Here is a 25,664-nt window from a genome sequence, read left to right as displayed (position 1 = left end):
GCTCAATCCTTGGCAACATCTTCATTTTGGATTACTAGCAGGAAAGCTGTCCTAAACATGCCCACTCAACTTGAAAATGGGTGCCAACTGTTTATTCTTCCAGGCTTCACCGATCTTATGTAGAAATGTCCAAATTTGGAGGAGTGCAAAATTGTTATCTTTCCAAGAGGAGCACCTGTTATTGATTGAAGTCCTATGTTCTGGGAACGTTGAGGGAGATGGCGAGGGAGAATGTAGGTATTTCCGACTTGCAGTATGGTCATCGAAGAACTCTAGGGAGAGATCTGTTAACAGAATCCTGTGCAGACATTAGGGCCTCAACTGATTATTATTTTTAGCAGTTGTAACAGAGTGAAGCAAACCAAAAGACCAGGTTTAGAAACTACCAGAAATAAAATTTACAAAATAGGCAGCTAGGATTTATACATGTTTTGCTTTACGTTATAAAAAGGTAAAGGGGTCCCTGACCATTAGGTCCAGTCGTGACTGACTCTGGGGTTGCGGCGCTCATCTCACTTTATTGGCTGAGGGAGCCGGCATACAGCTTCCAGCTCATGTGACCAGCATGTCAAAGACGCTTTTGGCGAACCAGAGCAGCGCACGGAAATGCTGTTTACCTTCCTTCCGGGGTGGTACCTATTTATCTACTTGCACTTTGACGTGCTTTTGAACTGCTAGGTTGGCAGGAGCTGGGACCGAGCAAAGTGGTCAAAAACAACTATATTTGGAAAGAAAATTCCCCATATTGTAGTCTTGCATTGTAACTGTAGTCTTCAGTTCATGCTTGCTGAAAAAACCTGTTTGTGGCAATGTTCTAAACAAGGGAGACTGAATCTGATCTCCATGTTTCCCAGGGGCACTTTCAAGTCCTGTATCTGTTACTGTTACATTTGCAATATATAAAGAAATTGTCCAGTAGCACCTTAGAGACCAACTAAGTTTGTTCTGGGTATAAGCTTTCATGTGCATGCACCCGTCTTCAGATACTTACATTCGCATTGTGTCTAGTTATATTGTGTGCAAAGTAGCTCGGCTCCTCCAGAACCATTAGCCCAAATTCCGTACCTCTGTGGGGGCCAGAGTATGGATGTCTATACTCAACTATTAGCTAAGATTATCTTTCTTTCCTACTGGGCTAGCTCCCCTTGTCCTTAAGGATGAATTTCAGTCTGGATGGTATTAGGCAGTCAAAACTGAAATTTTAGCTCTGGGTTTTCCCCTTGATCATTTGCTCAGAATGGGTTTTGATCAGGCTAAACCAGCCATCAAGCAGCGTATCACCAAACTAGAATGCCAAACTGATCTGGGTAGGTCCCCCTCTTTGATTGTCAGCTATTGTAGCAGGTACCCTCCTATGGCGTATCTAAGCAATCCAGAACTGCCTAAACATTGTAGGGCCTTTATCCTGGCTATATGTGGCCAGTGTGGTGTAGTGGTTAAGAGCGGTAGACTCATAATCTGGTGAACCGGGTTCGTGTCTCCGCTCCTCCACATGTAGCTGCTGGGAGAACTTGGGCTAGTCACACTTCTCTGAAGTTTGTCAGCCTCACTCACCTCACAGAATGTTTGTTGTGGGAGAGGAAGGGAAAGGAGAATGTTAACCACTTTGAGACTCCTTCGGGTAGTGATAAAGCGGGATATCGAATCCAGACTCTTCTTCTTCTTCTCTCTAACATCTTGAAAATGACCTCAGTGTGGTGTAGTGGCTAAGAGCAGTAGACTTGTAATCTGGGGAACCGGGTTCGCTTCCCCGCTCCTCCACATGCAGCTGCTGGGAGACCTTGGGCTAGTCAAACTTCTCTGAAGTCTCTCAGCCCCACCCACCTCACAGAGTGTTTGCTGTGGGGGAGGAGGGGAAAGGAGATCGTTAGCCGCTTTGAGACTCCTTAGGGTAGTGATAAGCGGGATATCAAATTCAAACAACTCCTCCTCCTCCTCCTCTTCTTCTTCTTCTTCTTCTTCTTCTTCTTCTTCTTCTTCTTCTTCTTCTTCTTCTTCTTCTTCTTCTTCTTCTTCTTCTTCTTCTTCATGTTGTGTTCTCCCATCTGCTGTTCTTGAAGGAAGCAATAGAAAAGTCTCATATGGAGAGATGCTGCCCCTGTGACTCTGGCCAAATTGAAACTGTAGGACACGTGCTTTTTCCAGTGCTTGTTCTGTAGTGATTTAAGCTCTGGTGTTATACTCCTATACTCCAGAAATATACTGGGTTCTCTGAACACTTTCTTCCCCCTTTGATGCTCCTAGATAAGAATCCTGCTATAACATACAAGTAGCCAAAATTTGTGCAGCAGCAATTGAAATACAACATATAATGACTAGCATCCTGGATTAGTGTAATATATTGACCGTTAAGACAGTCCTAGGTGAGAAGGGTTTCCTTTCTGAGAGGTAGATGACCACCTAGAACTGCTTTTATGTCTACGTGATTTTACATCATGTTTTCCTCTTTCGAGCTTTTCAATTTTGCCATTGGTGTTAACTGTCTTGAGATTGGCAATTGACCATAATAAAATGACTTGTACCTCTATGGAATTCCTTTGTGTCCCATGGAATCGCTGAAACTTGACTCTGAAGATGACTGAGGTTCATCAGAGCTTTATGGACTGAGAAGGCAAGTCCATTCAGTAATGTGCTTCCTTTTTGTCATTGCACTGCATCCTTAATTGATGAAATTCGCGTGAGTTGATATTCAGGCACACAGGGCATGAAATAAACTGCTCGCATTTTGCATATCAAGTACTGTATATAGCAAGTTCCCATGCTTGTATTAACCAAGCTTGGATAAATTGGCGAAGGGCAAAGTTTGCCCCTTGATAAACTTTACTTTGAGCCTAACTTTTGCATAGTGTGCTAGAACTGTCTCTAGGCTATACTACTTCAGAGTATAGGTGTGTGCTCACATAATGGAATAGTAATAATAATAATAATAATAATAATAATAATAATAATAATATAGTAGTACCTTGCCCATCTGACTGCATTGCTTAGCTCACTGGAAAACTAGGTCTCTGTCTGCCTCTTTGAGATTGTTCTGTTCCACACTTCATCTCTTCTTATTACCATACTAAAGAATTGGGGAAGATGGCTGCCAGCTTTATTTTTATGCCTCTTTTATGAGACTATGGAAATGGGATCTGAGGGTTTGTGTGAAGGGTTTACCTGGGAATAGGGTCACTTTACAGGGCGAATTCACGATTCACAGGCTGGCCCTCATGTGTTAGCTGCTCAGCACAGAAAGAGGAAACAGTAATTGTGTTGCTTTTGCGTGATGTTGTTTAATGCAATAGTGGGAGCTTGCGCAAGTTGCACTGATATGGCTGCATTTCCACATAATGTTAAAACATGTGTGGTTGATGTGGCACCCTTGAGATGCCATAGAAGTTCGCATGCACAAAGGAAGTCTGGAAAACACAGTATCCCAAGAAATCTATTGATTGTTTGAAAACAACATTTATCTGATTTCCAAAGACTTGACTTTCTAAACAGTGAATATTTGCAAGGTGCCAGAATGGTTCAACAGAATTGCTCCCGAGTGCCCTCTTGGTTACAGATCCCACAACGCTCCTTGGTTTTCCAGGGAGCTGTTGCAAATGATGAATCTGATCGGATGTCTGCTATAGAGCACAAATGGTATAAAACTCAGCACAGAGAATAGCAAACATGGCACTGTTATGACTGTTTCTCAGTAAAGCTTTACAGTGGCCCTGACACACCCCAGTATTTCAAAAAACCAAGCATCTCCACCTTTTTGTGGAGAGAGATCTATGGGGCTAAGGGGCTGCTTTCATGACATGCAAGCGAAAAGGAGCCAGTATGTATTGCACAAGTAAAATTTAGTTCTTAATTTTTTTTAAAAAAAAGTTTAGTTCCGTTTTAGTTTCTTTCGTTTGATGAATATTCACCTTAAAAAAAAATCCTTGCCTTCATACCCTAATTAAATGCATTGTGCATGCCTACACATCCAAAACCAGGGACTTGTTCATTTCTATTTTGTCAACAAGGCCTAAAACAATCCCTGTTTCCACTAATTTCCTCTGTTCCTCACACTCCTTTTTTGACAAAAGTTCAGTTCAGGTATCTGAACTGCCCGGACACTGAAATCCAGTGCTGAGGGTCTTCTGGCCGTTCCCTCGCTGCGAGAAGCGAAGTTACAAGGAACCAGGCGGAGGGCCTTCTTGGTAGTGGTGCCCGCCCTGTGGAATGCCCTTCCATCAGATGTCAAAGAAATAAACAGCTATCTGATGTTTAGAAGACATCTGAAGGCAGCCCTGTTTAGGGAAGCTTTTAATATTTGATGAATTATTGTATTTTAATATTCTGCTGGAAGCTGCCCAGAGTGGCTGGGGAAACCTAGCCAGATGGGCGGAGTATAAATAAATATTATTATTATTATTATTATTATTATTAAATTATTAATTATTATTATCTGCCCAATTTCTTCAGCAAGTAGTCTACAATCTCCTCATCGTTCTCTTAGCGCATATTTGACTCCATCCTCATCCAACTGCATCTCTAGCCAGTTTCTTGTTTGTTGTATTTAAATATTTTACCATATTTTACCAATCCCCCTCATTTTTGAGATGTTGGAATTCAGATGTGAATGTGCCAGGCTTTCTTGGCAATTGTTCACTTACATAAGCATGTGCGGAATTCGTTAACCACCCAGCCTTTGTGTTGTGTGGTTTTGAGGCTTTGTCTAGCAGGGGCGTGTTTGCGGGATGGGAGTCACTTCTCAAAGAAGTGGATCACTTCCAGTTCGTCCAGGCGCCTTAGTTTTATCTTGATAGTTTATTTAAAACCTCTCTCAAGTCTCAACCTGAAAGTGAGTTTCAAAAGGATCTCTCCACCCCGGGTGAATGGGCATCAATATGGCAAACACAATTCATTGTAAGCAAGTCTAAAATGAGACACAGCGAAGCAAAGAATATATATCTTACTTTCACATAAACAGGCATGGGGTCTGAACTGCGGAGGATTGCCCAGAGTTTTACAGCTTTTTTGGGGGGGGGGGATTGCCAAAAATTGCTCACATGCAGCATCAACGCTGACATTCGCCGACAATCGCCCACTTGCCACAGCGACAGGCAATCGCAAACAGACCCTTCCCCAGCAAAAAATCTCTTACCCGACTGAGAAAATCTGTGCACTGGCAATCGTGGGCAGAGCCGTCTTTAGCAGATGCAGCGCCGGGGTGCAAATATCCGCCCGGCACCCCCAAATTACCATGGATTGGGGGGAATTGCATGTTTTAGCTTGTAAGGCAAAGATTCAGCTAAAATACTTCCTCTTCTCAATTGTTCAAGTAAAGGTGCAGTTGGGTGTGTGTGTGTAAGTCTTGATTTTGAAGAGATGGCAGAAAACTTTTATTATAGCAACCGAGGCTCATTCTAATCTTACTTAGCCTAGCTGATTATATTAGTGGGGTAGGAAAGCTGAAAAAATTCTCATCTGGCAACCCCTTTGATTTCAGATAGTACATGGGTGTTGTTTTTTAGTAGTGTCAGACTCTTCGTGACCCCATGGACCGAGGCACGCCATGGGGTACATGGGTAGACGAGTCTAAAAAGCCTGGGGCGCAAATTTTCATGGCCCCCTAGCAGCTATAGTGGCTCATTTACCAGAAGTAATGTAAAGGCAAAAGGTAAAGGACACCTGACACTTTAAGTCCATTCGCAGACGACTCTGGGGTTGCGGTGCTCATCTCGCTTTACAGGCCGAGGGAGCCGGCGTTTGTCCGCAGTTTTTCCAGGTCATGTGGCCAGTATGACTGAGCCGCTTCTGGCGCAATGGAATACCGAAACCAGAGCAGCGCACGGAAATGCCGTTTACCTTCCCGTCGGAGCGGTACCTATTTATCTACTTTCACTTTTTGGCATGCTTTCGAACTGCTAGGTTGGCAGGAGCTGGGACCAAGCAACAGGAGCTCACCCCGTCACGGGGATTTGAACCGCCAACCTTCTGATTGGCAAGCCCAACAGCGCCACCCGCGTTTCAGATAGTACATGGGTAGACTAGTCTAAACAGCCCGGGGCGCAAATTTTCACCCCCTTGTGGCTATGGGAGCACATTTCCCAGACGTAATGTACTCAACATTAACTCTGAAAGTGTGTACTCAATTCTGACCAAACTAAGCTTTCTGGAGCAAAATATACATCAGGAGTCTTAGGCCCAACAGTTCAATTCCCCTCCCCCCCGGTTGAGAGTTTTATTTCTTCATTCCTTTCTCAAAGACACCTATGTTTATGTGTCTGTCTGTCTGACTGTTTGGATGAGAGGGGGTGGGGCTTTTATCCATTTCCACAGTCAGTCAATCATTCAGTAAGTAGCTGAACTGGATTCCACACAGTCACAAAAACAAATTAACCGAAAAAGCCTCAAAAACGCAAAATAAATAGCAAAAACAAAAGCTTAATCCGTTCCGGCAGTCCGTTAGACTTCCGAAATGTTTGAAAACCAAGATGCAGCTTCTGATTGGTGCAGGCGCCCCAGAAACAATAGCCAGCAGCCGCATTGGATGTCCAGCTTTTGAAAAATGTTTGAAAACTGGAATGCTTACTTCTGGGTTTTTGGCGTTTGAGAACCAAGGTACCACTGTAGCATCCTGATAAGTGTTTCAACAAGGCAATATACCCCTGAACAAGAGGGGGGGGGGTAGCTCAGCTGAACAGATACTTTGCAGATAATTTGTTTCTCCTGCTTTTTGTTTTCTCTCTCCCTCCTCCCTCCTAACTGATAGGAAATGACCCTAAGCCCTCACACAAACCAGCAAGCTCTTTCAGCTTCACCTGGTATCTTTCCACTTAGAGCTTAGCTAATTATGCAGAGCCTGCTAACAAGAGGGACCCCCCACGGCTAGACACAATCAAAGATCCAGCAGCAAAGTAAATGAAGAACCTAATAGAACTGGAAAGCACTTTCCTCCTTCACAATCACCCCCACCGGTTTTTAATTTTGATTTTCTGGTGGAGTTTATGTTGTAGCTTTCCTCCATATTAAGAAAGAATGGTATTTTTTTTTTAAAGGAGTCTTATCTTTTTGCTTGCTTGCTTGCCCTCCTTCCCTCCCTTTGATTAAAAAAAAGGGAGAGATCGGTGGGTTGGGGCTTTTTTGGGGGGTGGAAGGGAGACGATTTAGCTGGCTGCCTTATGCTGAAATGGGAGTTTCAGTACTATGTGAGAATGATGGGGAGGGTGGTTACAACTAGACCCATCAGTCAAAATGAAAGATCCCTCATCTCTCCACACCCTCCTCTCTGTTTCCCTCATCAGCTTGGCTTCCTTTGTAAACCAGCAAAATGGAAGTGGTCGCTTGCAAAGTACTGCATTTTGAGGGCACCCAGAGTCCACAGAGTAGCTCAGAACTTTAGTGGAGCCCCAGATCTGACTTGAGACACCTGGTTGACCGGCCAGTCCAACTCAGGCATAAGGGAAAACTCACCTGAATCACTCCATTCACTTTGTCATTGAAGATGTACACAGAGCCAGGGCAGATGTCTACTGCAATGAACCCCCTCGACCATGTTGCCTATAGTTTATGAGACGAAAGGGTACAGGGGTAAAGCAATCCCCACTCAACTCCTTACACCTTAAAATAAACCCCTCAATTCTGGGCTTCTCAGAAAAGAGAGTCTAATTCCAGCTTTCGTGGCCTGATCTCACAAACACTCAGGGCTATTTGAATGAACAACCTCTTGCCTACAGAACAGGGACTCCCTCAACTCAGATCCCCACTGTATCAGTCTGCCATATCACCCTGGCAAACTTGTGGCACTCTAGGTTTTCACCATACTGCCCTTCCTGTGTGACTCTAGGACACAAACCCTTACCCCTTTTCCTTAGGTAAGTTTTGCCCTTTTCTGAGTCTCCACCTCTGTGAGTTTTAATATACTGCTGGAATAACCAAGACGATACTCTTTGGCACAAAAAGAAGATGAATTTTATTTTCTTGAGAACATAGGCTTTTCTTCTCTTAACGATGCATAAGTTTACAAGCTGAGTTACAGTTATACATTGACTCTGTCAGACTTTAACTTCAAGCCTAAGCCTAACCTAAACCACCACTATCCTGGCCCCACAACCTTCTTCTTCCCTCTGGAGGTGGATTAACTCTTTCTAATCCAAGGTGTAATAAATCTTCCATCCTGGGGCTAATCCGTTACATCTACATCTCAGCACTGCCACAGTGAGGGCAGCCAATCTGTGCCAAGGTGACATCTTCCTCTGTTCTGCCCACCAAGAGTCTGTGCTCATCACATCCAGGGGTGCCCAAACGTTTTTTCAAAGAGGGCTAGATTTGATGAAGTGAATGTGCGTGAGGGCCGGCCAAAGTTGTTGAGCTTTTTATAGGATTGAAGTTGTTGAGCTTTACCATCTCAGGACTATTTAATTGCTCATCTTCTAACATTGTGTATGCCATCAAATGCCAACAGTGCCCTTCAGCTATATTGGACAAACAGGCCAAACCCTACGCCAAAGGATAAATGGATCAGGAATCACAAGACAGAGAAACCAGTAGGAGAACACGTCAATCTCCCAGGACATTCTATACAAGATCTCAAAGTAGCTGTCTTATTACAATATTACAAAAGAATTTCAGAAATAGACTGGAAAGAGAAGATGCTGAATTGCAACTTAACTTAAATGACCAAACTTAAAACCATGGAGAGACCTGGCCTGAATAGAGGCATTGGATTCTCATCTCATTATACATGATAAAGCTCTTTTTAGCCATCTCACCCCTTGCTTTTTCCTGTAAGACCAATTGCAGTCGTTAACAGTTATGGATTTCTCATGGTGCTATTTTTGCCCCAAGTGTTGAGTTGTTCATAAGACATTCCATGCTCTTAAAGTGATTGTTGTTGTTTAGTCATGTTTGACGCTTCGTGACCCCATGGACCAGAGCACGCCAGGCACTCCTGTCTTGCACTGCCTCCCGCAGTTTGGTCAAACTCATGTTCGTAGCTTCAAGAACACTGTCCAACCATCTCGTCCTCTGTCGTCTCCTCCTCCTTGTGCCCTCCATCTTTCCCAACATCAGGGTCTTTTCCAGGGAGTCTTCTCTTCTCATGAGGTGGCCAAAGTATTGGAGCCTCAGCTTCAGGATCTGTCCTTCCAGTGAGCACTCGAGGCTGATTTCCTTCAGACTGGATAGGTTTGATCATCTTGCAGTCCATGGGACTCTCAAGAGTCTCCTCCAGCACCATAATTCAAAAGCATCATTTCTTTGGCGATCAGCCTTCTTTATGGTCCAGCGTCCAGGTTCTTTATGAATTCAAAGTTTCATTAGCAAGTTAGTATTGTACCTGCTTACATTCCTCAACCCCATCCCATTTGCACTTTTCCAGAAAGCGGCATATTTCAAAATTTGGAGAGAAGTTTCCTCTGTTGGTGCAAATGGTCAAAGTTAATGTGTGTATGTGTTGATCAAAATTTAAAGCAAATCAATGGCTATTGGGTGTGACTTTTTACTCCCTCACCCAATCTCATGCTCTTATTACATATGATTGCCTGCACCTAGCACCCCCCAAAAAGGATGGACTTAGAAGTTTAATAGTTAAATAAAACATTGTGCTCTCAGAGTTTATTTATTGATGAAATACTGTATAAATAAATTACCTGCTGCAACAGGGGTCGGCAAGGTTTACCTCACCTGGGCCGGTTCACTCCAGCGCAGATCCCTCCGTGGACTGGATTGCACGTGCGTGTGAGTGAGTGCACACACCCACGGTTTCCGGCGTCTGCGCAGATGCGATTACCGGTTCTGTGCATGCTGGTTTAGTGCAGTGCGCAGGGACTCAACGAGCGGCCGGCTCATGGGCTGGTTAAACAACACTCGTGGGCCGCTTGTGGCCCACGGGCCTTAGGTTGCCTACCCCTGGTGCTACAAGAAGGCCCTCTTCCCTCACTTGTCAGATCTTTAGCTTTGACTATGTTAGAGTTTAATTCTGAAGCTTGCTACTGGAATATCCATTAATGTTTACAGTTTCACGGTTTTCATTTGTAATTTTTTTCTCTCCCAAGTGATGCAACATTCTTGTGTGATTCATTATGCATGTGTTTTTCCTGTAGCTGTTAATGGGGAAAAGCACCAATTTGCTAGGGGTTTAGAATGTGTAAAACTTCTCCAGTTTCTGAATTCATAATTCATAATATGAACGGCGCCTTTAATTGTCTGGTTTTGAAAAAGGCCTCCTTTCACTCTCAAACGTGCAAAAACCAAACACTAGAAACACACACACACACACACACACACACACACATTTTAAACATCTGTGCTTAATGATATTAATGGCCTGAAATTTTGTGTCTGGCATTCTGAATTGCCCTGTTTGTGCTTCTTCCTTTTCACTCCCTTTCTTGAGTGCCTTGAAGCCCACATGCGTCTATTCTGGTTTAGTATTTAAAATGGGGGAGCATGGTTACTTTAGCTAAGCATTAGAGAAAGCTCTCCTTCTGCCTTTCAAAGTCCAGAGTCAGAAGCAGATTAACATAACGCTTTGGAAGAAATTATACCACTGGATTTTTGGGTAAATGGAATTATGGGGTGTGTCAATTTCCTCTTTGATCTCCCTACATTCCCTGCTTGCTGTATCCTTCTCAAATGCCATTTCGGGTAGAATCGCACGGGGAATTCTGCCTTTTCAGAGGAGAGTCTCATGGAAAGAGCGTAGGAAGCTGGTTCGTCCTAATATCCTATGATTCTGCAACGTTTCATAAGTTTGGTTTTGTGCTGTGATCTTACCTGCATCCAGTATGTTTCTCGCATGAATATTTAAGAGCTTGTTTTTGTTTGTTTTTTTGCTTATGCCTGTGTAGCAAAAAGGATTGTTCTAAAACAGGGGGCAGCAAACATTTTCAGCAAGGGGCCGGTCCACTGTCCCTCAGACCTTGTGGGGGGTCGGACTATATGGGGGGGGGGGATGATGATGAACGAATTCCTATGCTCCACAAATAACCCAGGGATGCATTTTAAATAAAAGGACACATTCTACTCATGTAAAAACACACTGATTCCCGGACCGTCCGCGGGCCGGATTTTGAAGGCTATTGGGCCGAATCCAGCCCCCTGGCCTTAGTTTGCCTACCCATGTTCTGAAACATTATTAACGTTACATTTTTTAAAAAGAGAGGAAAAATTTCAGGGGAGTTTTGAAAGCAGTGTGGTTTGGCTTTGGTTGAGTTAGGTTAATTATTTAACTCATAAAGGTTCTATTTCTGAAGTTGCAAGGGTGATTTCACCAGCGTGTGTACTTCGTTGTGTTCAAATTCTAATATACAATAATAATTCTTGACTCATTACAGCTGACAGTCTGAATGATGTCCCTGTTTTTTACTTGTCAAAGGCTGGTATTTTTATAATTACCCAGCATGGGAAGCATAATGGCATGGATGAATACCCAGATGAGCGTAAATTACTCAACTTGAGCCTTTAGATCTGCGTGCACAAACACATTTTTATTTTTCAGAAGCGGAAGCTAACCCTATTGGTAGCAGAGAGGCTGGCTTATAATCCTTCACATCCCTAAAGTGTGAAAGTGAAGAAATATGTTTAAAACTTTCCGTTTGCCTCAGGCAATTCAGGTTTAATTTACTGCATCTCATTTTCTTTATCTTCAATCGTTGCTTCTCTTTTCTATACTGATTTAACAAATCTCCATTTTTCTATCTCAGAATTAAAGTTGACTGTTCTGGGATGTGCAGGTTAGCTGTGTAAATTCGCAGTTCATCTTTACTCCTGTTCAATTTCCTTACTTTGAGCTTCCTAGCAGAAATATGCTCTACTGGTGAGGTGGGCTGTTTGGGTTTTTTTTGCAGATAAGACTTTAAAATCTCCTGGATATTTTTTGGGGGGTGGGGGGAGATGGTGGCTAATGGATTGAGGTTGAATCTTGGTTGAGGCAGAAGTACTGTTTCTGCGGGACAGAGGGTGGGCAGGTGAGGTGGGACTCCCTGGTCCAGAATGGGGTAACTGTGCCCCTGAAGCACCAAGTGTGCAGCCTGGGAGTCATTTTGGACTCACAGCTTTCCATGGAGGCGCAGGTTAATTCTGTGTCCAGGGCGGCTGTCTACCAACTCCATCTGAGACCCTACCTGCCAGCGCCCTGTCTCACCAGAGTGGTACATGCTCTGGTTATCTCCCGCTTAGACTACTGCAATGAGCTCTACGTGGGGCTACCTTTGAATTTAAGATGGAGCAACAGCTTTGTTGATAAGAATTTTAAAGGATCCACAGTGGATTGAAACGTAACTACTAAATTCCTTTCCACTGGTGTAGATTTATATTAATCCAAGACACTGGAGCCCTTTCCTTCAACCTTTCTTAGCACCTGATGAGTTGTCTCCCTATTTAAGATGGGTCCACTAGCTGTTCATAGGTATTTCTGTCACTGTCACCTGTACCCCATACCACTGAGTGGTGAATTGGACATCCTCAGGTGGACTGCCTGTTCCAACTCCTAAACCTTGACCACATGATGTCCATATGTGAGGATATTCTCTTTTATCCTGCTAAAAATGGCTCGTGTTTGTCTTGTTTAGTCGTTTAGTCGTGTCCGACTCTTCGTGACCCCATGGACCATAGCACGCCAGGCACTCCTGTCTTGCACTGCCTCCCGCAGTTTGGTCAAACTCATGTTCGTAGCTTCGAGAACACTGTCCAACCATCTCGTCCTCTGTCGTCCCCTTCTCCTAGTGCCCTCCATCTTTCCCAACATCAGGGTCTTTTCCAGGGAGTCTTCTCTTCTCATGAGGTGGCCAAAGTATTGGAGCCTCAGCTTCAGGATCTGTACTTCCAGTGAGCACTCAGGGCTGATTTCCCTTCATGGATCAATGCCTTGTCGTGGCGAAGGGGCTTGAATAACTCAGAGAAGCTATGAGCTATGCCATGCAGGGCCACCCAAGATGGACAGGTCATAGTGGAGAGTTTTGACTAAACGTGATCCACCTGGAGAAGGAACTGGCAAGCCTCTCCAGTATCCCTGCCAAGAAAACTCCATGGACAAAGACAACAGGCATATAAAATGGCTCAAGGGACTCCCAAACTCCACTCATACCTTTCTATGATTTGTGAATGTTCTATTTAGCCTTCTGCGTTTGTTTTAACCAACCTTCATACCGTGTTTTTTTAAATAAAAAAATGTAACCTGCTCTGGGACTTCCTGGTGTTGTGCAGCTAAGAAATCTTACAAATAATAACACTTCTACCCTTGCCAGTATGGTTTTGCTGAAGAAACACCTTCAGCCTTGGCCACTGTAAATGGGCTCTTAGGCCCCTAAAAATAAGCAACCAGAATTAACCCATGCTGGGCTGTTGGTGCTGGACTAAATGCAACGGGAGCAGGAGAGCAAGTTCGCTTCTCTTTTTTTCTTTGCATAACTTTGTAGCAGGTGAGCTGGGTGAAAAATTGCTTTCCCACTCAACTCTTCTGTGGGAATGGGAAAAGGAATGGGATCTATCATCTTGCTCAACAGAGTAGAGCTGAGCATGCCTTTTTCCCCCCTGTGGGATGATCCCCTATAGTTTTTCCTTCTTGATACTTGGATTGCTGTGACTTACCTGATTACATACGAATGCCTTACTAGTTACACCATTGGTGATGGAAGCTTGGTTGGTTGGGATCTGGAGTAGAGCCATCTCAACAGTGGCACCCTCTACCCTCTGAGATCAGGCAAGCGCCGACTTCGAGTGGGTTCCCATTAGCAAAATTTGTGGTTCGTTGGGCCCAATGAATGATCCAAGAGTACAACTGGCTGATTCAGATATGAAAGTGACAAAGTGATTTATTTAAACTCGGAAGTATTTTGCTAATACAGTACTTTCCACGGGCTTTGTATTGTATCGTGCTTTGTGGCCGAAGAGTGGGGTATAAATGAAGTATTCTGCAGGGTGGAAAGGTGCACATAGAGCTTGCCTGCTGCTGGAATTGATCATTCTGGTATTAGTAGAAAGCAGGTGTCCTCAAACTCGGCCCTCCAGATGTTTTGGGACTACAACTCCCATCATCCCTAGCTAGCAGGACCAGTGGTCAGGGATGATGGGAATTGTAGTCTCAAAACATCTGGAGGGCCGAGATTGAGGAAGCCTGGTATAAAGGCTCAGTTGTCTTGTCATCTTTTTTATTTTTAAATTTTCTCCTCCATTCTTCAAAATTTTATGGTCATGGCATGGGTCAGAAAAATAATTTTATTTTTCTGGCATGGGTCAGAAAAATAATAACTGAAATAAGAATAATAAAACCATTTAAAACAATATAAAAATAGCATTAGAAAGCAGATGGCAACCGTCAGTATATCTCAGACATTGTCTGTCTCTCACACACCCATACTCAGTGGGTGCCAGTAGAAACCATGCCCCCCCTACTGCACCCCTGCCACCGCCGTTTTCCCCCTACCTGCTCCCTCGCCCCTTGTGGCAGCGAGATGGTGGTGGAGGGAAAGAGGGGACAGTATGAAAACATTTGGGTTGTCCCAGTAGGAGGGAGAGGCAGAAGAGAATGGATTCTATGTCCTGCAGGCCAAAGTTGTAGTGTTGGGTTCACAAAAGTTGTATACAGTCATACTTCATGATACGTCCACTGCGGGTTGTGTCTTTTCACGCGCCAAACCCGGAACGGGTTACTTCTGGGTTTGGTGCGCCCGTAACCTGCGCGCATGCGCAGAAGAGCTAAATCTCGCTTTGCGCAGAAGCCTCACATTGTGTCACACGCATGCAGAGATGCGGCACTTCAGGATGCGGCCTTTTCATGTTGCGAACGGGGCTCCGGAACGGATCCCGTTCGCAACAAGAGGTACCACTGAATTAGGTAAACCAGCAGTCTTTTCTGAAAGTCATAAAGCTTAAGTACTGATGCAACTCCTAAAACTGCTAAGCAGTTAATTGGGAACAAAAGTTACTTCATGCATTTAAAGGGGACATCTTGGAAAAAAGTGCTGCGAAAACAACAACAAAACATTTTGCCTTTCCCCCACATTAATTTTGTTTGCTTTTAAATATCTGTGCACTTGAATCAGGATTTTTTTAAAAAAAATGGGGGGGGGAGAGCCTTTTGCCAAACATTCATTTTCAAACGTTTTTGTTTGAAAGCTTATCCACAGGTTGGGGAATTTCATTTCCCAACTACTGTATAAATTACTTTCAGCTTGTGCTATATGACAAGCATTATTAATGTCCCAATCTTGGAAATTCTCTTCGTAGCAAAGGTTTGAAATTGAACGTCCACTGGGAAAAGGTTTTCCACTGATCCACACTGGACTTTCAATGATACATACCCCTTTGAGATATTTTCAAGTGAAATTTGTCGGATTAAAAATAGTAGCTATGCAACATTTTGGGGGAGTAAAACATCCTGTATTACTTTTTCTAAAGTGTGAGTGCATTAGGTGGTATCTAGCTAGCTCATTCCATCAGGGCAAGGATTTCCACTTGCCAGAAAAAACTTCCCCTTCCCCTCCACACGCCCTTTAAAAAAAAATTGTTCTGGGGGTTCCCTAATCTTTTGGCGCAGATTTTTTTGGAGGGAGGGGGAAAGTTCTGTTGTGCAAGTGAAATCCTAAACTGCCTTCACTACCATGATCTCTTCCTCTCTGCTAACATGTAATCAACTTCCAGGGGTGAGGTTGAGCGATAATATTGATATATCATCCAAAAACGATTTGAAGTGCATATCGTGATTTTGGTTTCCTTCTTTCTCTAAGTGATATCCTCGATATCACTTAGAGTCGTAGAATTATAAAGTTGGAAGGGGCCACGAGGTTTGTCCCGTCCAACCCCCTGCAATGCAAAAATGTTTTGCCCAATGTGGGGGCTCGAACCCATGACCCTGAGATCAAGTCTCATGCTGTACCAGCTGAGGTATCCAGGCCCACCTCCAATGCTCTTGCTCTTTGAAAAAAAAAATCTATCCATACTCTGCAAATAAAAATAATAATTTTGATACTATACTGCACTATGCTGAAATATTTAAATGTTCCATTGATAGTTTTGAATCTTCCCACCCCACTTGCCATGCTGCTTCTGCCACACCAGTGTGGCGCACCACACCCTTTGAGAACCACTGTGCTAGAGCATCCTTTACATGGTATAAAATAAACCCTGGTATTATTGCCATGCACTTTAGTTTTCTTGTGCATTTTTTCACACTACATATAATTGTTAATCTCCCTTACTGTGTAGCTGGGGCAGGAACATGCCATAGGACTCATGGGAGCCCCTTTCTGGTGGTAGACCTTCCATTGGCGCAACCACAGGACCCTGCTCCATCCCTCTAAGCCGCAGAGATGCTGGACCTCCCTGCTTTCCTCTGCTCCACATGTAGTGTTCCTGATACATATGTACAGTGTGTGTGTGTGGGGGGATTATTTGATCCCCTGCTAAATGACCAGTCCATAATTTTAACGGTAGGTTTATTGTAGCTGTGAGAGACAGAATAACACAACAGGAAAACCCCCAGAAACCCAGAAGACAAAACTCTTGTCACCTTCTCACCAAGCTGCTTAGCAAAGCTCCTTATCTAATAAGGGATAATGAGGATTGCGGAAGGGCTAGGAAGAAATTCCTGAGGGTTTGGGTGGGGGTTGGGCTAAGCCAGAGCTGAAGGATAAGGGGGTGTGGTTGCAGAAAAGCATGCTGCAACATTTGATTGGCAGGTTGGCCCCCTTTATATATTCAGCGTCTTTCGTTTTTGCCTCACTCTTGCAAGTTTGAATCTCCCTCCCACCCGCCGCGGTTTCTGAAGGTTTTAGCCCAGGGGTCCCCAAACTACGGCTCCCGGGCCGGATGCGGCCCAATCGGCCTCCCAATCCGGCCCGCGACGACCCCCGCCGCCCGCTGCCGCCGCCCGCTCTTACGGCGCACGGCGCGGCGACGATCAGAAAAATCGGCAAAAAATTGCCGAAAATCCTTTTTGCGCATGCGTATGGGCCTCTCCCGACCCAGAAGAGGTCATTTCCGATGCACTTCCGGGTCAGGGGAGGCCCATACGCATGCGCACAAGCGGTTTTCGGCGATTTTCCCCCCGCCCGTGTGCGCATGCGCACGGGCGCGCACTCCCCCGCCCTCCGGCCCGCTGCGCACGCACTCCCCTGCCCTCCTGCCCGCCGCGCGGTCGGCGCAGCGGGCACCGGCTCACTGCGCGGTAAGTCTGGGGACCCCTGTTTTAGCCTGACCTTGCTTTGCCTCTCACGGGGCCGCTTGCTTTGCAAGGGTCCAGTAGGAATTTTGCCATTTGGCTGATTGGCTGTTGCCACTTGGTTTTTGCCTACTGCTTAGCAAATTGTCACAACTTGTTAGGTTGGCGGTTAGGCTTTGGTTAATAAATACTTAATATTGCTCCTCATAGAAGTATTCCGTTAAAGGAATCCTGGGGCTCTGGGGCTCTAGTCCATACATCGGCGGGGCTGAGGGGCCATTACAGAGCACGAGCCTTGGGGAACATTCCTGGTCGAGGAGGGGAATGCCTGGGCACAGCTACTCCTCTCCCATGGGGTGTTTGCTTGACTTCCCTATACGCATAGGGAAGTCGGAGCTGGTCCTGTCCCAAGCGGGACAGATGGAGATGGTCCTGTCCCAAGAAGGGGACAGATGGATTAACCAAAAGCCTAAGCCAACACTCAAAATTTAATTGTATTTAAATAAAGTTGTGGCCAAAATAATGCCAAAAACCCAAACCTAAAATAGTGTGTGTGTTGTGAGTTATTTAAGGGGGATTTCTGGTAGCCTCGTCACGCAATAGTCTTGTAGCCCAGTCCAGCCTTGTGCAGGTCTACAATCTTGTCCCTGACATCCTTGGACAGCTCTTTGGTTTTGGTCATGGTGGCTACTTTGGAATCTGCTGGATTGATTGCTTCTGTAGACATGTGTCTTTTGTACAGGTACTGTAATGAGCCGGGATTACAGGTTACATACAGTGAATTTACCAGGTAGCCTGACATCTGGCTGGTTGATAGGGGATCAAATACTTATTTCACTCATTATAATGCACCTCAATCTCTGACTTTTGTCTTCTGTGTTTCTGGGGGTTTTCCTGTTGTTATTCTGTCTCTCACAGCAATAATAAACCTACCATTAACATTATGGACTGGTCATTTCTTCGTCAGAGGGCAAACGGGCAAATTTAGCAGGGGCTCAAATACTCCCCCCCCCCACTGTAGCATCTTTCATGTCTGACTTTATGTCACTGTCAATATAATAAATATTAATAGTTTATAGGTCTTTTATGGTGACAGCCTGCTTTCCTCTTTGCTATCCTTTTACAGGTCAACAAAATAGCATTTGATACAATGGTGGTTCCCACTGGTAGAAAGACAAGGGACTCGTTTTCCCTTTCCCCCACAACACGTCTTACAGCTCTCTGGGGTGAACCCTCCAAATTCAGATTTTTGGAGAGCGCAGGAGACCTTTGGGAGAAAGAGGGAATTGATGGGAACATGCATGTGTCCACAAGTAACAAACCAGTGTATCAGAAAGGACATGCACTTTATGTCCACTATCAATATTTATTATATGCGACTGTTGCCTAACATGGGGGATAATTGCATCATAAGCAGGTATCTCTCACCAGCCTCCAGGTGTTTTTGCCTGCCTGGAATGCATTGTTGAAGTTCAACGATGCCTCATGGCTGCAAGGATGGAGAAATCTCTGTGTGGGTGGGTGCCAAACTCCTCTGATGTCTGTGGGGGTATTAAGTCGTATGGATTGCTCCACTAGGGTTGCCAGACTCAATAGAGGACAGGACTTCTGTGCCTTTAATTGCCCTGCTCTCTTTTGAGTCTGGAAACCGTAAAGAGAAAACAGCAGTCTGCTGGTTTCTCTTTAAGGCTTCCAGACTCAAAAGAGAGCAGGGCAATTAAAGGCACAGAAGTCCTGTCCTCTATTGAGTCTGGCAACCCTATGCTCCACTCAAAAGGCAGCCCATGAGGGAGGAGGCACTGGCCTCTGGTTAAAAATGGTACCCCTACCCTGATAGAAAATGTGTTTCATATCTCAAGAGCAGAGCTCACCCTGCAAAAAGCTTGGATCCATTTTACCAGGCTCCCTGAATAGAATACCTATATTTGTATATCTAAGTATATTTGCTGTATGCTAACTTGTGCTTCAGAAATTCCAAACATTGTGTACCAGCATCTGTTTAAAGTTCTGTGACAAATTGCACCATTGCTGTTCTTCTGACAATAGCATAGTTTGTTTGTGTGCTTCAGTGAGTACTTAGGAAGTAAATTAGTCGGTGACTATAAATTATTTTAAAAGTTACTTAGGCTGTCTTTTTTTGTCTTCAGCGTAAACTAGTTTACTTACCTCTTGCTAATAAAGGGTTAAGATACAAATGTAATTGCTTGCATCGTTCGGTAATAATATTTTTCTTCCTCCTCTTTTTTTCTTTTTTACATTCAGGACAAAGCTTGGGGTATGGATTTGTGAACTACATTGACCCTAAGGATGCTGAAAAGGCGATCAACACACTGAATGGATTGAGACTTCAAACCAAAACAATAAAAGTATGTAGAATTTTTATGGAGGGAATTAAGTGCTACTGGAAGACAATGCACGTTGCTATTTGTCCTGAGGGTTTCCAAAAGCTATACCTGGTTTTGGAATTGGTGGTTTATTCCTTTGATTCCCGGGGCCTATTCTACTAGTTTGCATATGCAAGGATATTTAGGGCAAGTTTTTATCCCCATAGCAGGCATTTGCAAATACAGTGGTACCTCTACTTATGAATTTAATGCGTTCCGAACGCACATTCGTAAGCCGAACAAATTTGTAAGTCGAATCCCATAGGAATACATTGGGAGAAAAAATTCGTAAGTAGAAGCAACCCTATATAAAGCAAAATTCGTAAGTAGAAGCAACCCTATATAAAAATTCGTAAGTAGAAAAAATCCTATCTAAACCGCATCCAAGATGGCGGACGGATTTCCATTTGTAAGTAGAAACATTCGTAAGTAGAGTTACTCGTAAGTAGAGGTACCACTGTTTTCTGAAATGGCATTCTTACACTTGGTAATAATACATAGCGTTCTAGTGTTTAGATCAGGGGTCAGCAAACTTCCTATGCCCCACAAATAACCCAGAAATGCATTTTAAATAAAAGGACACATTCTACTCATTTAAAAACACCAGGCAGGCCCCACAAATAACCCAGAGATGCATTTTAAATAGAAGGACATTCTACTCATGTAAAAACATGCTGATTCCTGGACCGTCCACGGGCCGGATTTAGAAGGCAATTGGGCCGCATCCGGCCCCCGGGCCTCAGTTTGGGGATCCCTGGTTTAGATGCTAGGAGAGGATAAAGTGTTTAACCACATAATCATTGCCACCGCATAATAGTCGCACCCCATTTTTTCCAAGACCTGGAAATCGTTCCCAAAGCATTCACTGCATAATAGTCGCAGGGCAGCTTCTGAGGCTCTGCTAAGCCTCAGGCCCCTTTCTTTCCTCCTCCGCCACGAGCTCCTAGGGGAAGCGGAGCAGGTGGGAACATTTCTCCCCATCCTCCTCCTCCTCCTTTTTAAAATCTTTTTAAAAAACCTTTAATTTTGGCGGAAACCAATGCTGGGGTCTGCTGGGCTGCAGGAAGATGCGTTGGGCGCTAGCAGGCCTGGCTGCAGGTGGCGCCATCACCGCTCGTTTTTCTGTTCCCGCGGCATTCCTCACTGGAACTTCCTGTCCAAACTTGGAACGGCTGTTCCATTCTTGCAAAGCCGTCGCCTCAAGTGGTGTGTTACAGAAATACAGGCCCAAATAGCAACAGTTGCTTTGTCTTCCGCTTCCGCTTGCTCTCCCCATGCCTCTGGTCGCACCCCCTTTTTTTGAAAAACAAAATCAGCATTAAAAACAGGACCATTATGCAGTGAAATACAGTATATCTATTAGATACGATACTTCCTTCCTCACATCTGTGAGTTCAGCAGAAGTGCATCCCTTTGCAGCTTAAAAGGGAAGCTTAGATAGGCTTGTTGTAGCCTTTTTGTTTAAGTAACCCAGGATGCTTTAAGGTATTTTCACCTTAAAGCAGTAATCGCACAAACAAATCTTGTAAAACGTAAAAATAGAATTTACTCACTCGGAATACCTATTGAAGAGTAACAGATACAGCAGCTTTGTTCTGGCGGGGTTAAAACGGCTTAAGATGGTGTCTGAGCAATGGAGCTCAGGCATGCAGATGGTTCTCACATTTATGGCTTGGTGATGGGAAGCCAAAGTGCAAAGAGGAAGTGGCCTGGCCAGGTGTGGAGGTAGGTGGCTACACCTCCCCCCCCTTAAACTTACTGGGAAACTCTGTACACTTCATGCGCCCATCTAGCAAACATACATGGTTAGTTTGACTGCATTGTAAACACCCCATGAGCATGTTACTCATACTGAAGGTCACCTTCCTTGAATGTGCTATGCTATTTCGGAATCCATTCCCGGGAATTTTTGCACGGTTATTACCTGGAGCAGGGGTCAGCAAACTTTTTCAGCAGAGAGCCGGTCCACTAGACCTCAGACCTTGGGGGGCGGACTATTTTGGGGGGGGGGATTCTTATGCCCCACAAATAACCAAAGATGCATTTGAATTAAAAGCACACATTCTACTCATGTAAAAACATGCTGATTCCCAGATGGACTGCAGGGCAGATTTAGAAGGCGATTGGGCCTGATCCGGGCCCTGGGGCTTAGTTTGCCTACGCATGACCTGGAGCCAAGCGTGAACCTTTTTGAGTACAGTGTGCTTGTGTGTTGCCTGCAGGATGCCACCTATACCCCTTCAGTGTGTATAGTGGCCTTGGCAGTGTGGTCACGCTTGTGTTATCATCAGGACTTAAACTAAGACTTTGTCTTAGCAATTAACCACTTCGTCTTCCCTGCTGAGGGACCCAGGGGGTGCTGTGGTCTAAACCACTGAGCCTCTTGGGCTTCCGAGCAGAAGGTTGGCGGTTCGAATCCCCGTGACGGGGTGAGCTCCAGTTGTTCTGTCCCAGCTCCTGCCAACCTAGCAGTTCGAAAGCACACCAGTGCAATGAGATAAATAGGTACCATTGCGGCAGAAAGGGCAACAAAGTTTCCGTGCATGGGCGTAGGCAGGGGGGGCGGGAGGGGGCAATTGCCCCCCCTAGAAGCAGGGCCACTGGCCAGCCTGCCCCACTGCCCGCCCGGTGCCGTCTCCCTTCTCCCTGGCTGGCTGTGGGGCGGGCGGCGGGAAAGCACCAGAGCCGCGCAAAGCGTTTGGCTGGCTTTCCCTCCCTCCGCCCCACAGCCAGCAAGGGAGAAGGGAGACCTCCCTTCTAGCCGGCTGGCTGTGGGGCGGGCGGAGGGAAAGCCAGGCAACCGCTTTGCGCGGCTCTGGGGCTTTCCCTCCACCTGCCCCAGCGATTGCAGAGGGGGAGGAGGGGATCGGAGCAGCCCGATTTCAGGCTGATCCTGGCTCCCCCTCGTCCCTTCCGATCGTGGAGGGGGAGGAGGGAGTCGGAGCAGCCCGATTTCGGGCTGATCCTGGCTCCCCCTCGTCCCTTCCTATCGCGGAGGGGGAGGAGGGAGTCGGAGCAGCCCGATTTCGGGCTGATCCTGGCTCCCCCTCGTCCGTTCCTATCGCGGAGGGGGAGGAGGGAGTCAGAGCAGCCCGATTTCGGGCTGATCCTGGCTCCCCCTCGTCCGTTCCTATCGCGGAGGGGGAGGAGGGAGTCGGAGCAGCCCGATTTCGGGCTGATCCTGGCTCCCCCTCGTCCGTTCCTATCGCGGAGGGGGAGGAGGGAGTCGGAGCAGCCCGATTTCGGGCTGATCCTGGCTCCCCCTCGTCCCTTCCTATCGCGGAGGGGAAGGAGGGAGTCGGAGCAGCCCGATTTCGGGCTGCTCCGATGTGGCCCCGCCCCTTGGCCCCGCCCCTTGGCCCCGCCCCTTGGCCCCGCCCCTTGGCCCCCCCCCGATTTTCATCCTGGCTACGCCCCTGTTTCCGTGTGCTCTGGTTTCTGTCATGGTGTCCCGTTGAGCCAGAAGCGGTTTAGTCCTGATGGCCACATGACCTGGAAAAGCTGGCTGTGGACAAATACTGGCTCCTTTGGCCTGAAAGCAAGATGAGCGCTGCAACCCCATAGTCTCCACTGGACTTAACCGTCCAGGGGTCCTTTACCTTAGCTGAGGCTGATGGGGTTGGTGAGGGTCCTGCCCTCCCAGGTCAGGTAGAAAAAGGCCTGCAAGGTAGGGAGCAGGTCCTCTAGGACTTAGAGCCAAAATGGAACCATCTAGTGCAGGCATCCCCAAATTTCGGCCCTCCAGATGTTTTGGACTACATTTCCCATCTTCCTCGACTACTGGTCCTGTTAGCCAGGGATCATGGGAGTTGTAGGCCAAAACATCTGGAGGGCTGCAGTTTGGAGATGCCTGATCTAGTGGGCTTCTAAGGTAAAGGGTATAGGGACCCCTAACCGTTAGGTCCAGTCACGGACGACTCTGGGGTTGCAGCACTCATCTCGCTTTACTGGCCGAGGGAGCTGGCGTACAGCTTCTGGGTCATGTGGGAAGCATGACTAAGCCGCTTCTGGTGAACCAGAGCAGCACACGGTAACACCGTTTCCCTTCCCACCGGAGCGGTACCTATTTATCTACTTCCACTTTGATGTGCTTTCGAACTCCTAGGTGGGCAGGAGCAGGGACCGAGCAACGGGAGCTCACCCCGCCACGGGGATTTGAACCACCGACCTTCTGATTGGCAAGCCCTAGGCTCTGTGGTTTAGACCACAGTGCCACCTGCATCTCTAGTGGACTTCTACCATTGCAGTTAACCATGAAGTAAAGATTCAGGAGATGTGGCTTGCACAAAGCAGTAAGAGGCTTTAGTTAAAGCTGACTCATTCACATGCCGGTCTTTAAAAGAGGTAGGTTTCTGTCACGGTGTCCTGTTGCGCCAGAAGCGGTTTAGTCCTGCTGGCCACATGACCTAGAAAGCTGTCTGCGGACAAACGCCAGCTCCCTTGGCCTGAAAGCGAGATGAGCGCTGCAACCCCATAGGCGCCTTTGACTGGACTTATAACCGTCCAGGGGTCCTTTACCTTTACCTTTGCCTTTACCCTCCCTGCTGATCATACATCTTGGTTTCCAAAGTTACAGGCAGACCTCTGTCTAATCCCTTTTTGCCATGGCAGCATTACGTTGCATGCCTTCCGATACAGTGATGGAGAAGAGGAAATCTTGGTAGGGAAGGTGGACTTGGTGCAAATACCTCATTGCTACATGAGAAGTAGAAGCCAGAAGGCTACTTTTTAGGCATCCCTGGCCCTTGGTGGATTTGACGCACGTTAAGCATGGTCATCAGACTTTAAACAGTGGGATACTATGCTTTCTGAAGAGAAAAGCATAACATTGGTTGCATTTTTAGTCACAACGACACGTTGTGAAGTGAGATGGGCAGCCAGAGATGATACCAGGATAGAAACTCCTCGGTTGCTCAGCCAAAGCAATTTGCCCTCCCTACTCTCTCAGAAAAATAGAAGAATCTAATTAAATTTACTAGACTTCACTAACCTGCTTAGTTGTCAGCTCTAGGCAGGACATGCTATGGGTAAGATAAAGCAAATTGGGGCTTTTGTAAATTGCATTTACAAAATGCTCATAGAGAGAAGAGTAGGAATATTGGAACAACTCTTCCTACTTATTTATTTTTTGGTTGGCTAATAAAAACAAAACAAACAAACCTGTCTTTAAATCCACAGTGCAGGTTAGAATTAATTCCTCACCGGGCAAAGGCTAGCCAAATATTCCATTTTTCTTTCATGGAAGATTTCTTGACATGACATTTCTTCGGCATTGTCAATTAATGTGTGTATGTATAATTATCACCTGTCAGGGGAATATAGCTTAAAAAAAAACAACCTTCATTTTATCTCTGTAGGTTTTCTTCCCACTCAGCAGTATTTAAAAAATCATAAATGCATTGCCATTACGGAGGTGTTGGCAAGTGGAATTTGAAACTTCTTCTTTTTTTAACGCAACTGCTCTAAAGTTTTAATAGTTACCTATGCAATAACTGTCCCAGTTACTGAAATTGTTTTTTGCCAAACTTTGTTGTGAAATGTATTGGTTCATATAAGAGTCGGATAAAGGAACTTGATTTTTAAAGGGTATCAGAGCTCACAGGCCTACATTTATTTTGCTTTGCTTTCTGTTTCCAAGTGCAACCAGGCTTACTGTTGAAGAGCCAAGCCACGTTTGAGTTTAAAATTGACTTGCCTCTTTGGTAGCGAGATGGATGTTTCTTGATTTTTTATTTCTAGGTAAACCTAAAAATGCAGGCAGCAAAGAAGTTTTAATGTACATGCTTAAAAGTCACATTGCACTTAAATAGCTTAAATGTTGGTGTTGTTTAGTCGTTTAGTCATATCTGACTCTTTGTGACCCCATGGACCATAGCACGCCAGGTACTCCTGTCTTCCACTGCCTCCCACAGTTTGGTCAAACTCATGTTCGTAGCTTCGAGAACACTGTCCAACCATCTCATCCTCTGTCGTCCCCTTCTCCTAGTGCCCTCCATCTTTCCCAACATCAAGGTCTTTTCCAAGGATTCTTCTCTTCTCATGAGGTGGCCAAAGTATTGGAGCCTCAGTTTCAGGATCTGTCATTCCAGTGAGCACTCAGGGCTGATTTCCTTAAGAATGGATAGGTTTGATCTTCTTGCAGTCCATGGGACTCT

The 25,664-nt window shown here is 45.5% G+C and overlaps 1 protein-coding gene across 1 annotated transcript in view; it reads left to right on the top strand.

The window, feature by feature from the left end:
* ELAVL2 (ELAV like RNA binding protein 2) overlaps positions 1 to 25,664 on the top strand; it is a 55,342-nt gene that overhangs the window by 4,918 nt on the left and 24,760 nt on the right. The window contains exon 3 of the mRNA XM_035140883.2: positions 19,388 to 19,491. Within this exon, the coding sequence (XP_034996774.1) occupies positions 19,388 to 19,491 (104 nt within the window). The remainder of the gene's footprint in view (positions 1 to 19,387; positions 19,492 to 25,664) is intronic.

This window comes from Zootoca vivipara, chromosome 16, assembly GCF_963506605.1.
Source record: "Zootoca vivipara chromosome 16, rZooViv1.1, whole genome shotgun sequence".
Classification (NCBI taxonomy): Eukaryota; Metazoa; Chordata; class Lepidosauria; order Squamata; family Lacertidae; genus Zootoca; species Zootoca vivipara.
This window is presented reverse-complemented; position numbering and strand designations above follow the sequence as displayed.